The sequence below is a fragment of the Podarcis cretensis genome (genome assembly GCF_951804945.1).
Source record: "Podarcis cretensis genome assembly, chromosome: 14".
Lineage (NCBI taxonomy): Eukaryota > Metazoa > Chordata > Lepidosauria > Squamata > Lacertidae > Podarcis > Podarcis cretensis.
Window position 1 is genome coordinate 26668512 of NC_137183.1, and position 13721 is coordinate 26682232.

Genomic DNA, 13721 nt, shown 5'->3' on the forward strand with positions numbered 1-13721 from the left:
TGACACCAAACTGGGAGGGGTGGCTAACACCCCAGAGGACAGGATCACACTTCAAAACGACCTTGACAGATTAGAGAACTGGGCCAAAACAAACAAGATGAATTTTAATAGGGAGAAATGTAAAGTATTGCACTTGGGCAAAAAAAAATGAGAGGCACAAATACAAGATGGGTGACACCTGGCTTGAGAGCAGTACATGTGAAAAGGATCTAGGAGTCTTGGTTGACCACAAACTTGACATGAACCAACAGTGTGACGCGGCAGCTAAGAAAGCCAATGCAATTCTGGGCTGCATCAATAGGAGTATTGCATCTAGATCAAGGGAAGTAATAGTGCCACTGTATTCTGCTCTGGTCAGACCTCACCTGGAGTACTGTGTCCAGTTCTGGGCACCACAGTTCAAGAAGGACACTGACAAACTGGAACGTGTCCAGAGGAGGGCAACCAAAATGGTCAAAGGCCTGGAAATGATGCCTTATGAGGAACGGCTAAGGGAGCTGGGCATGTTTAGCCTGGAGAAGAGGAGGTTAAGGGGTGGTATGATAGCCATGTTCAAATATATAAAAGGATGTCACATAGAGGAGGGAGAAAGGTTGTTTTCTGCTGCTCCAGAGAAGCGGACACGGAGCAATGGTTCCAAACTACAAGAAAGAAGATTCCACCTAAACATTAGGAAGAACTTCCTGACAGTAAGAGCTGTTTGACAGTGGAATTTGCTGCCAAGGAGTGTGGTGGAGTCTCCTTCTTTGGAGGTCTTTAAGCAGAGGCTTGACAACCATATGTCAGGAGTGCTCTGATGGTGTTTCCTGCTTGGCAGGGGGTTGGACTCGATGGCCCTTGTGGTCTCTTCCAACTCTATGATTCTATGATTCTATGATTCTATGACATGTCTGTTTACTTCCAGCACAGTCTGCTGGAAACTTCCGTTGTATATAGCTTTTCCCTATGCTGTTTGCTTGGACACGAAGGGAAGCAGACATGTGTTTCCTTTGTCCTGATGCTGAATAAATGCTTGTAAATATGCTTACATATGCCTCTGTCCGCTACTTCCATTGCAAAGAGTTCTTATCTCTGCTAGCTTGCATGCTCAGTCTTTAAAGGTCTCTGAGGCTTGAGTTGCTTTTTTGATGCTGTTCCGAGAACCGGAGTTCGCCCGGCTGTCGGCCAGTGGGCTGGAGCCAGCTGGGGGCATGCCAATTGCCCCCATCTCCCCGGACGCATCCCAACAGGAGGGAGTTCCATAGTTGAACTGTGTACTGCACAAAGAGGTACTGTTTAAAGGGCTGTGGGTGCCAGCTCATAATGGCTGGCATGGGCAGCCCCCAAAAAAGAAGTGCCAATACTCTGGACCAAGGAGTCCCATCGCACACAAAAAGCACTGCATCTTCCCACAAGCAGCCATTACTCAACGCCACATCAAGCCAGGCAGAAACACTCTAGGAGGCTGTGAAGTGGCATCGGTGTGGGGTGTGGCTTGGGCACAAAGAGGGTGGCTGGAGAGGGGTGTTGCCTGGGGGAGGGCCAGAGGGCCAGGCAGAGAGACCTGGAGGACCACATTTGGAGCCTGGGCCTGAGAATCCCCCAGCCTTGTATGTTGGTCAGTTTGGGGGCAGGGCAGTTGGTTGACGTTAAAGGCCCTGCTAATCTCCAATCCTGCAAAATTAGGTGGGCTGGCTCTTGCTTGGGCATCCTTTGATCTTCATCAAATTTGGGGCTTTGGTGACTTTCACACGCCACCTTCACTCCCACAGGGAAATGCCGCGTTTCTTAAAAAGAGACGCATGCCCCAGCCCTGCCCCATCCTCAGCGCCTTCAGCGATCTTTATCACATTTTTATAATCCTAAAGATAACCCAAGAGTTATTTTTGCAAAGCAGCAACAGATGCGCCCAGCCCCGCGAAACGTCTACAAAAGGCCCGACCCTCCTGCCCTGCCCTTTCGAGCTGGGGGGCGTCATTTGATATTGGCCGTGTCCAATTTAGATCAAAAGGCATCCAGCAACTAGAATTCCGTATCTTTTACAGATCAAACAACATAAATGCTTTTGTATCGCGTTCACGTTAATGGGCGAGCTCGACTCGGGAGCCATTCCCCGGCCACGGAGAGCTCGGCCGCCTTGTATTCAGTTGCACTTTGCAAAGCTTCTTGGGGCGCATTCCTCTCCTGATGGGTTTTTCAGAAACCAAAGGGTCCCACCGTCGCCTCTTGGCATCAAAAGGGCTGGCGGTCTTCACTTACCATCCCGTATCCAAGAGACAAATGGCATGGGGTTTGCAGATGCCATGCACTCCATCACGGCGCTCTCTCCAACCACGACGGTGGCGTTCTCTGGCACGGCAACGATGGCAACATCCCCTGTCGCAGGCAGCTGGTGCCCTAGCGGAATAAAGTACAGGTTTTTAGTCTTTCCAAAAAATGAGATAAAGGAGTCAAGGCATTCTAAGCAAGCCAAAACTTCAAGGGAAGAAGAAGAAGAGGACCCAGCAAAGGAAGAATGGCTACAAAAACTTATGGAATATGCAGAAATGGCGAAACTTACCGGAAGAATAAGAAATCAAGATAACAAACTTTTTATTATAAAAGGGTGGAAATGGTTTATTGAATATTTACAGGTCAATTGTAAACAGATAAAAACTCTGGCAGGATCATATATTTAAAGAGTACCGTATTTTTCGCACCATAGGATGCAGTTTTTCCGTCTTAAAAACTAAGGGGGAAAATCTGTGCATCCTATGGAGCGAATGCAGGGGGGGAGGCAAGCAGGAAAAGCCTCCAAGAGCCACACACAAGCTTCGCGCGGCTCTTGCGGGCTTTTCCCCAGGAGGGAGAAGGGACTGACGCGGCCAATCAGTCCCTTCTCCCTCCTCTAGAAAAGCCTTGCACAATCTCTCCAGTCGCGGGAGGCTGCGCAAGGCTAAAGAGGAAGCCCGGGCAGCGAGCGCAATCCATCCTGCTCACTGCCCGGGCTTCCTCTTTAGCTGTGCGCGCCTCTCCAGCTGCGGGAGGCTGCACAAGGCTAAAGAAGCCAACTTTTTAAAAATCTCTCTATCTCTACCTCTTTTTCTTTTTTCGTCCTTTCTCCACCCCCTTATTTTCCTCTGGATCAGTGTTTTTATCTAGATTAACGTTTTAGTTTGGAGGGGGGGAATATTATAAAAAAGGAAACTTTGCAGCTTTTATTTTAGTATACAATAAAAACAGATTAAACAAAAGACAAGAGAAGGAACTAGCATAGAAGAAGAGAAAAGGGAAAGAGGGAGGATACAAAGCCATTTACCAGAGGTAGATCTTAACCCTTGCCTCACCTGGGAGCTTCTCTGGGCAGGAATTCCCTCGGCTTCAGTGGGGTGAGGGAAGAGTGGCAGGTAGGGGGGTACCTACCTAGACAGTGAAGCCACATGTCTCTCCAATGAAAATTGGGAGTGGGCATTGTGTGAAGTGGCTGTGGATCTCCTGCCACAGAAGTGTAGGACTGTATAGAGTTGGGAGGGCCACCCGAGGGTCATCTAGCCCAGCCCCCTCACAATGTAGGAAACACAGCTAAAGAACGCCAGACAGATGGTCCCCCAACCGCTGCTTAAAAGCCTCCAGTGGTAGAGACCCCCAACAACTTCCGAGGTCACATAATTGCAGGGTTGGAAGGGAACCCCAGGAGTCATCTAGTCCAGCCCCGGTGGACAGCGGGCACGATCCATCCCGTTGTGCAAGGCTAAAGATGCTGCTCAAGGCTAAAGAGGAAGCGCGCAGCCTGTCCACTGCTCTTTGGGGCTGGGGGGGGAATAGTATTTTTTTCCTTGATTTCCCCCTCTAAAAACTAGGTGTGTCCTGTGGTCCGGTGCGTCCAATAGAGTGAAAAATACGGTATATATTTAAGGAAGATAAAATAAATGAGTAAGTTAAGTGAATTTGGATACGCAAAAGGTATTAAAAATAAATTTAAGGAACCGCAGAAAGACGGAGAAGGAAGTCAAGTTTTAAAATGTCAAAATGATTGTCAAATCAGTGAAATGTATATATCTGTAAATAAAAAATTTTAAAATCTAAGCAAGCCAAGCTTTCAGGAAAACAATCTGGTTCTTCCAGGCCCAGAGCTGCTTTCAATTTGATGCCTATGAGCAAATGAGGTGCTTGTATGGTGACTACAGCACAAGTGGGAGAAGTACTATCCTGTTCATGGCAAAGGACTAGCTCCACAGCAAAGCACTTGCATGAATAGGTCCTAAATTCAATCCCTGGCATCTCCAGGTAGGGCTGTGACAGTGTCCTGTCTGAAATCCTGGAGGATCACTGCCAGTCTGTGTAGGCAATACTGAGTTAGATGGACCAATGCTCTGACTCAGTGCAAGGCAGTTTCCTATGTTCCTAATTGAATCACCCTGTTATTCAAAATCATGAGACCCAGAATATTGATTTATTTTTTAGGGAAAGGGGCTGCAGCTCAGTGGCAGAGTATCTGCCTGGAATGCAGAAGGTCCCAGGTTCAATCCCTGACTGCATCTCCTGGCAGGGCTGGGAAAGACTCTTGTCTGGAACCCCAGATAGCTGCTGCCAGTCAGTGTGTACAATACTGTCACCTTCCTGATGTTGTTGGACTCCAGCTCCCATCGGCATGGTCAGGAATGATGTGAGCTGGAGTACAGCAACATCTGGAAGGCTTCAACACACACACACACACACACACACACACACACACACACACACACTGGGACTTTCTGCATATAAACATGAGCTCTGCTGCTGATCCAAGGGCCTGTTGCCCTTATTCTGCCTGCTCCACTCCCCTTTTTACCTTAAGCACCAAACAATAGGCTAGCAGCTTACCCTTCCAAGTTGCAGAAACCGGCGTGCTTACTCTGTTACGAGGCCTCAACCACTGTGAGAACAGGATGTTGGACTAGATGGGCCATTGGCCTGACCCAGCAAAACTCTCCTTTGGTTCCTAATTCAGTAAAGGTAAAGGGACCCCTGACCGTTAGGTCCAGTCGCGGATGACGCTGGGGTTGCGGCGCTCATCTCGCTCTATAGGCTGAGGGAGCCAACGTTTGTCCACAGACAGCTTCCTGGTCATGTGGCCACCATGACTAAGCCACTTCTGGCGAACTAGAGCAGCGCACGGAAACACCGTTTACCTTCCCGCCAGAGTGGTACCTATTTATCTACTTGCACTGGTGTGCTTTTGAACTACTAGGGGGGCAGGAGCTGGGACCAAACAACAGGAGCAGGGATTCTAACCGCCGACCTTCTGATCGGCAAGCCCTAGGCTCAGTGGTTTAGACCACAGCACCACCCACGTCCCTCCTAATTCAGGACTCGCCTCAATTTAAACAAATCAGCCCATCACCTCAAGCTCAACGCTGGCGTCTTGTCTGAGATACCAGGAGACATGTGAGACGGTTTACCCTTCCAGCAACAAAAGCTGCCCCCTCTTTCTCATTTTCCTTACTGCAGTGACCATTCAGAGTCAACATTACTTTGGGAAGCAAACACTTAATTCTCAGGCTCACCAATTGAAAGTGTCCTCTCGTTGATCAAAATCGCTCTCTCCCTCCTCCCACGTTTCCATTGCTTAATCTTCTGGTTAAACAGGTTAAAACTTGCAAAACTAATTATGTGATAAAGAATGAAGGTTTCTGTAAAACCTCCTTTTGCTTCCCAACGGACAAGGACTGCACAGTGTGCCCCCTCCCTTGGAAAAGGGTGGGTGGAGAAAGGCTGAGTTTTGAAAGCTCCTCTGCAGCAACCGCAAAATGGGTCTCTCGCTATCTGCAGAAGAATGGTAGAAAATCACGGACGGATCCTTTTCCCTCCCCTTCCCTCCATTGAACAGCTGCTCCAAAAGCCTGAATCTATTCTCAGGGGAGGTTCTCGGGGGCTGAATAAAACTTCAAGCTCCTCCTCTGGAAAAGGGTGAGAAAGTTCACGGCAAAACAGCAGAGCAGGGCTCAGTTGTCTGATATCTCGCCGTCTCAGGCTGTTGCTGACAGCTGAGATCCAAGCTGGTCGCCGGCCTCCCCACCAGCAAGTGAGCCATGTTGGAACGCAAGTGGTGTGGGGCTGAGCATTCGCGAAATGCGGGGGTTGTGGGGCAGAGGGAATGGCAGCAGCCATCCGTCTCTGCCTGGGCAGGCCTCTGCTGGGGCCAGTTTCTCAAAACTGACTCTTAAGGCCACTCCAAGATTCATCTGTGCTGTGGGGTTGTTGGAAGAAGGGAGGAACCTGCGGGCAACCCTGGTTTCATGGGAAAATGGGGGATAAAGGGGGGCAACAGAGAAAGAGAGAGAAATGGGTAGCAGGGAGAGAGACAATGTCAACTTTTGTCCAAGCCTGCAATTCCCAACAGATTACCTTTCACAGAATTTCGGCCTTATAAAAAGGTTTCAGATCCTCAACTCAGCTATGAAGCTCAGTAAGTGACCTCAGCCTAACCTAACTCACAAGCTTGATGTTGAGGATAAAATGAGGACTGGGGAAAAATCTCTGTGGAAGAAGGGTGAAATGAAGATGTTTGTATTGGTGGAATTACAAAGCAGGTGCAGGTAGGAGCTTTCTTGGGGAAGGTCCGTGGCCCAGTGACAGAGCATCTGCCTTGCATGCAGAAGGTCCTGGGTTCAATTGCCGGCACCTCCAAACAGGACTGGGAATTGACTCCTGTCTGAAATCTCAGAGAGAATTCCTGCTCTTTACTGCTGGACTGGAGCAAACAGCAATCCACAGAAAACCCGAAATGCCGTTTGCTCTGACTTAGTGGTAAAGATGGGGTTTTCCAATGAAAAGCGGTGCGGGGGGTGGGGTCCAGGAAAGCTGTGCCTAGAAATCTCAACGGAAAAATTAGGTGTGAATAAGCCCTCAATGCAGACAAATACTAAATCAACTGTCTGGTTTAGTATAAGGCAAATTCCTATATTTCTGGCTTGCAGTAATGGACAGCTCCCTGTTTGATATGATGAAAAGGTGCAATGATCTGGAGGCAGAATTCCTCTGAATGTCAGCTGCTGGGATTTGCAAGAATGTTGGGCTCAATTCCTTCTTGTGTGCTATTTATTTATTTATTTGCTTTTTTATTTACTTATTTACTTACCTACTTAATTTATAAAGGTAAAGGTAAAGGGACCCCTGACCATTAGGTCCAGTCGTGGCTGACTCTGGGGTTGCGGCGCTCATCTCGCTTTATTGGCCAAGGGAGCCAGCATACAGCTTCCGGGTCATGTGGCCAGCATGACTAAGCCGCTTCTGGCAAACCAGAGCAGCGCACGGAAACACTGTTTACCTTCCCGCCAGAGTGGTACCTATTTATCTACTTGCACCTTGACGTGCTTTCGAACTGCTAGGTTGGCAAGAGCAGGGACAGAGCAACGGGAGCTCACCCCATCGCGGAGATTCGAACTGTGACCTTCTGATTGGCAAGTCCTAGGCTCTGTGGTTTAACCCACAGCGCCACCCGTGTCCCTACTTAATTTATATCTCACCTTTATTTCTGAGGAGCTCAAGGTCGTATACATGGGTCTCCCCCATCCTCTAATACTAATAATAATACTAATAATAATAATTTTATTTGTACCCTACCCACCTAACTAGGCTGCCCCAGTCACTCTGGGAGGCTTCCAACATATATGGAACATAATAAAACATTACACATTGAAAGGCTTCCCTATACAGGCCTGCCTTCAGATGTCTTCTAAAGGTTATGTAGATACTCATCTCCTTGACACCTGATGGGAAGGCATTCCACAGGGTGGGTACCACTACCGAGGTGTAGGCCCCAATGCAACAATTGGGGTTGGGTGAGTGTCATGGCTTTGCAGCTAAAGAACTGGGTAAGCCTGCCATTACTGGAGAAGATGCTGGGAGGCTGCTGCTGGCAGAATCGCTTCCTGTGGCTCTGTCACCACTAAAAACGTGCTTCCAATATCAAATATTTGTACAAGATATGAGCAGCAGGGTAGAGAGCCAGCAGCATCAGCCCAGCAGAGCTTCTCCTCCCTCAGGACAAAGCAAAGCAGCAACAGATTGATTGAAGAGAAAGCAGGGAAGGAGGCAGAGGAGGATGCGAGGGTCGAGGTTCCTTCTGGGCAACCCTGGGATGGAAGGAGGGCACATGCCAGTGATGGGCATGGCCAGAGGCCAAAGTGGGAGGGGCAACAAACAAATACTACCTTTGTACAGTCAGCTAGTTTCTACACACGCTCAAAACACTCCCCCTTCTATCCTAGGCAAGTGAGAGGCACTATCAGAGTTCAAAGACTCATTCTGGTCAGGCAAAAGCACTTCAAGCTGGACTGGTAAGGGGTGTGGCTAAGGGCCAGGCAGAGAGGACTGGAGGGCCGCATTCCCTACCCCTGCTCTCTATGCTGAATCCACATATGCACACTTTCCTATTGAGTTGGGGTCCGACACAAGAAGAAGAAGAAGTGTTTGGATTTGATATCCCGCTTTATCACTACCCGAAGGAGTCTCAAAACGGCTAACATTCTCCTTTCCCTTCCTCCCCCACAGCAAACACTCTGTGAGGTGAGTGGGGCTGAGAGACTTCAAAGAAGTGTGACTAGCCCAAGGTCACCCAGCAGCTGCATGTGCAGGAGCGGAGACGCGAACCTGGTTCCCCAGATTACGAGTCTATCACTCTTAATCACTACACCACACTGGCTCACCAGTTTTCTTTTCAGAAGAGAGTCTGTGGCTGGCTCATACAGTGCTACCTTGGGTTACAGGCACTTCAGGTTACAGACTCCGCTAACACAGAAATAGTACTTAAAATTAAGAACTTTGCTTGAGGATGAGAACAGAAATTGTGTGGTGGCAGAGAAGCAGCAGCAGGAGGCCCCATTAGCTAAAGTGGTACCTCAGGTTAAGAACAGCTTCAGGTTAAGAATGGACCTCCAGAATGAATTAAGTTCTTAACCCGAGGTACCACTTTGGAGACGCAGTAGGTGGGGAGTTCTTGGTCACCCTCTCTGAGGTCTGGACAGGGACTTAAGTGACCAGGGCTGTGCTATTTCTCTCTCTCTCTCTCTCTCTCTCTCTCTCTCTCTCTCTCTCTCTCTTTGTGGAGATATTTCCTCTAAGTGACGACAACTTCTCCATTTCAGGGCCATGAAAGAGATCTGCTTGTAAAAGGCCCCCAGATCCTTCTCCCCGTTTGGAATGCAGTTCCCCAAGGAGCGTCTGGAAATTTACACCGTGACGTCTGCCCGGCCTGAAACATCTGCCGCTCGCACGGCAACAGCCCCGACTCACAGTTGCTGCCTGCATCTTCGCCACCAACAGGGTAGCAAACCCCTTTCGGTGACCTTCGACGGAGATGAGCTCGCCTTTGAAATAGCCAAGGGGGTGGGGTCCCCTCTCCATCCAGGGAAAGAAAAACTGGAATTTTTAGAAGACTCCTATTCCCCTCTCACAGAACTTCCAATTCCTAGAGCAGTTTAACAATCAATCCCTCTTCAGAGTGAACTCTGGGAATTGTAGCTCCCAGAGGGAAGCATATGTGTTTTGAAAAGCAGCTTGTTTGCTATACGCATTTAGACACCTCTTTAGATACTGCAAACAAATTTTGCCTGATGGTTCCTGAGATAGAGGAGCAAGTTTCTGCTTATGTTTGGATACAATTGGGTGCTCGTTTGAATCAAGATGGCAGGCTGAACGTTTCTATGCTGCACTAATTTTTTTAGGTTTGATAGAATTCCTGAGCAACTTCAGGTATGAGGCTGCCAGTGCATGTATGTATAAAGCTTTGTTTAACAACAGCAACAGAAACGGTTTCTGACCAGACGCCACTTGCCTTCCTTGACTGCTTTGGAAATAAGGAAAGCAGCAAAGGATCAGCCACCTGCCAGAGATGTCAATGATCTTTCAGAGGGCGGTGTTTCTTATTAAAAACAAAACATCGTATTCATCATCCACAGATGAATTTTTGTCACCCACAGTCATGTTTGCCTGCCTTTTGTCTGCCTCAGGGTGGGGAGTTTTCTTTTCCTCAGAAAAGAGAAGAAAAATAGCCTGGCAACTGCTTGAAAAGAGTGGTTTTCAAACTCTGAGTGGTATGTAACTCGAAGTTAGAGTAGACTTACTTAAATTGATGGACCAAACTTAATCATGTTCGTTAATTTCACTGTTGAAAACCATGCTGAATGCCACACAGTGTTGCTGGGAGAATCTCAGTTTTTATCAAAAACATTCTTAGGATTCATCAATGTAAGGCTCAAGTAATAACAGACAAGTTCAACTGACAGAGAAGTTTGCCCTTTCCACATAAGAGTACTCCTCAATAGTGTAGTGGCAAACCCAGAAGTGCATGACAGACACCGTTCTTAGATTATGCAATAATTTCACAAAATAATAAGAATAATAAGAATAATAATGGATGCATTGCAACGATTAATGCAGATCTCCATGTGCTGCCTTTCAGTTAAATCTACTCATTTCTGCGCATGTACAAATGATTTTGAGTGCGCTAGTATTTTCTTTCGGAGTGACTTAAATTGTGTTTTCCATAAAGTTCCTCAGCACTGCCCTAGTGACTCTCCTAGCACCATCCTAGGAGTTGGTCCCCATTCCCCTCCTCACTATAACCCTATCTGGTAGTGGCAGGGATTGTTAATTGCAGGTGGCAGCATTTAAAAAAAAACAACAAAAAACTGCAGGCAAAATGCAAAGTCAAGTGACTGTATCTGCCATGATCTTTATTTTCCCACAATGCCTCTGGGCCCCAATGTAGCATTACTTAAGGGATTGTGGTGGTTGCAGACACCCAGCTCAGAGTTACTCTTATTGGTAAAGGTAAAGGTACCCCTGACCATTAGGTCCAGTCATGGCCGATTCTTGGGTTGCAGCGCTCATCTTGCTTTATGGGCCGAGGGAGCCGACATACAGCTTCCGGGTCATGTGGCCAGCATGACTAAGCTGCTTCTGGCAAACCAGAGCAGTGCACGGTTTACTTTCCCGCCGGAGCGGTACCTATTTATCTACTTGCACTTTGACGTGCTTTCAAACTGCTAGGTTGGCAGGAGCAGGGACCGAGCAACGGGACCTCACCCCATTGTGGGGATTAAAACCACTGACCTTCTGATCGGCAAGTCCTAGGCTCTATGGTTTAACCCACAGTGCCACCCGCGTCCTAACTCTTATTGGTGCTGGGCCATAAAAAAAGGATGGAAGAAAGAATCAAATGTCACTAAGGCTGACAGATCTAGATATTAAAAGAACAGAGAAGATTTAGCTCATATAACCCCTACCTTTCGAGATGCTGAGAACTGCTCCAGAGCTGTAGCGTTGCCCTGCCCAGTTGGTTGCCACACAATGGTACATTCCAGCATCGCTCTCCTGCACATCTATGATCTGGAGGACCCCGTTGGGGAGTTCAATGAACCTGTGGGAATCAAAGGACAGGGGGATATATAGATATATAGATATATAGATATATAGATATATAGATATATAGATATATAGATATATAGATATATAGATATATAGATATATAAATATAGACTGCCATGCTAGGTCGAGCCAATACATCAGCCACATAGCACAGCTCATGGGGCTGATTCACATGCACGTGTAACAATGCGTTATCTCTCGGTGTTAATGGGGGTGGGAATGTCAGTATCTGTCAGAGCAGGAGGACCTCCAAGACAGGGAAAAGCACAGAGAGTGGGGAGAGAGAGAGAGAGTCCCACACTGTTTTGGCTGGACACCTCTGTGCTGGAGTGGGAGTTGGCTGGGCCAGATCCTGCGTTGACTCCCGGAGTTACCAAAGATGCAGCTGGTCAATTAGTAGAGCCGGCTAGGTTGGGGGTGGAAAGAGGGTTGAAGAGTTGGGCTCAGGATGTGCCACCCCCTGTGCCCTAGAACCACACAGGGCCTGGATAGCTCGGTTGGTTAGATCATAGTGCTGATAATGCCAAGGTTGTAAGTTCGATCCCTCTATGGGACAGCTGCTTATTCCTGCCTTGCAGGGGGTGGACTAAATGAGCCTCAGGGTCCCTTCCAATTCTACTATTCTATGCTTCTGGTCCTGCCCTGCACCCCTCTCTTTAAAAGCAGGAGCGGCCTCTCAGCTGTTATTGCTTAGGAACATAGGAAGCTGCCTTATACTGCATCATATCATTGGTCCAGCTAGTGTTGCCTACACTGGCTTGCAGCAGTTCTCCAGGATTTCAGGGAGGGGGTTTCTCCCAGCCCCACCTGGAGATGCAGCCAAGGACTGAACCTTCATCCAAAGCAGACGTTCCACTACTAAACTTTAGCCCTTCCCCAACCATTGGGATAACATCTTCTGGACTGTTAACATTTTTAGGACCCAGATTATTGATGTGATTTTAGGTTGCTTTAAACTGTTTCTATCAGTTTCCTTACTGTTGTAACCCACCCTGAGACCTTAGGGTGAAAGGCAGGTCATAATTGCCAATAAGGATAATATTTGTATTTGGACTGAAGAATTATCCATATTGCCAATGTGAGCTGATGTCTCCAAAAAACAGTCTTTTTATCCACCTGGAAGCTACACACTCCAGCCCAGCTCACCTGGCCTCTGAAGGCACAGCCACATGGTCCTTCTCCCAGGTGATCACTGGAGGAGGCAGCCCTTTGATCCGACACTCAAAGCGGGCCATCCCATTTTCTTTCACCGTCTGGGACTCTGGATGTTGAAAAAATTGAGACAAAGCTGGAGATGGGAGGTTGAGGGTGGCAGTGGAAGAGAGGCAGGAAAGGGGGCAGAGAAACAGGAGAAGTTTTAGTTCCTTACAATTTCTCTCTTCTTCAGTTGTATCAAAGCTCATGGGAGCACTTGGGAGGGGTTTTCCCTCCAAAGGACGAAATAATACTAAAAAGTGCCAGCCATGCTGTTTATTTACCAACAATTGTGTTCAATTGTGCACATAAGTAAAAGTGGCAAAATGGGGTCTTGGGTTAGGTACCGAAATGGTTTTTAACAAATCTGATCAATGACCCTTTAAACTTTCAGCCTCCAGCTGGTTTTGGGCTACAGTCCCCATCATCCCTGACCACTGGTCCTGCTAGCTAGGGATGATGGGATTTGTAGTCCAAAAACAGCTGGAGACCCAAGTTTGGGAAACCCTGGTTAAAACATTCATTTTATTAGAACCAAGAGGGTACTTTAATCATCAACATGTTTTGATGCACATATGTTTGATGCCACATATGCGAATCACACACAAAAACCAAAATTATGGAATCGTTATTGTTATGTAGTGAAGTTTCACCCTGGGCCAGCAGGGGGATACTGTATATAGTTTTCACTCAGGTCTGTAGATAGTTTTCACTCAGGTCCACGTCAGTTATTTTAGGCGGGAAACTCTGGGCTGTTGTTGCTACAATGTTGACAGCCGGCTGCCTATAAAAGCAGGCCGGCTGAGCTGTTTGCAGTCAGTTCTATTCCAGCTTACAAAATAAAGAGCTACTTGGAGAAATCGCTGTGTTGTCTGCTATGTCAACCCACAACTTAACAGTTATTGTGCAACAAGATTAACTTTGGGGGGGGGATTAAGTTTCTGTATCTGAATCTAAAATCCAGGGATGGCGAATCTGTGGTCCCCCAAGTGTCATTGGACTCCATTTCCTATCATCCACAGCCAGGATAACCAGGGATCATGGGAGTTGTAGTCCAACAACATCTGGAGCACCATGGGTTCCTAGTCACCGCTAGAGTCCTTCACAGGTGCTTTAGAGCGCAAGTAGACAGATAAGATATGGAGAAGGCACTCTTA

At 47.6% G+C, this 13721-nt stretch overlaps 1 protein-coding gene across 2 annotated transcripts in view; it reads right to left on the reverse strand.

The window, feature by feature from the left end:
- IGDCC4 (immunoglobulin superfamily DCC subclass member 4) overlaps positions 1–13721 on the reverse strand; it is a 96755-nt gene that overhangs the window by 48522 nt on the left and 34512 nt on the right. Inside the window, exons 3-5 of one of the 2 annotated variants that reach the window (XM_079954196.1) lie at positions 12517–12631; positions 11229–11362; positions 2239–2376 (exon numbers count right to left, since the gene is read on the reverse strand). In XM_079954196.1, coding sequence (XP_079810322.1) covers positions 2239–2376; positions 11229–11362; positions 12517–12631 — 387 coding nt within the window. Of the gene's footprint in view, positions 1–2238; positions 2377–11228; positions 11363–12516; positions 12659–13721 lie in introns of both variants that reach the window. The other variant, XM_079954195.1, reaches the window with a different exon arrangement.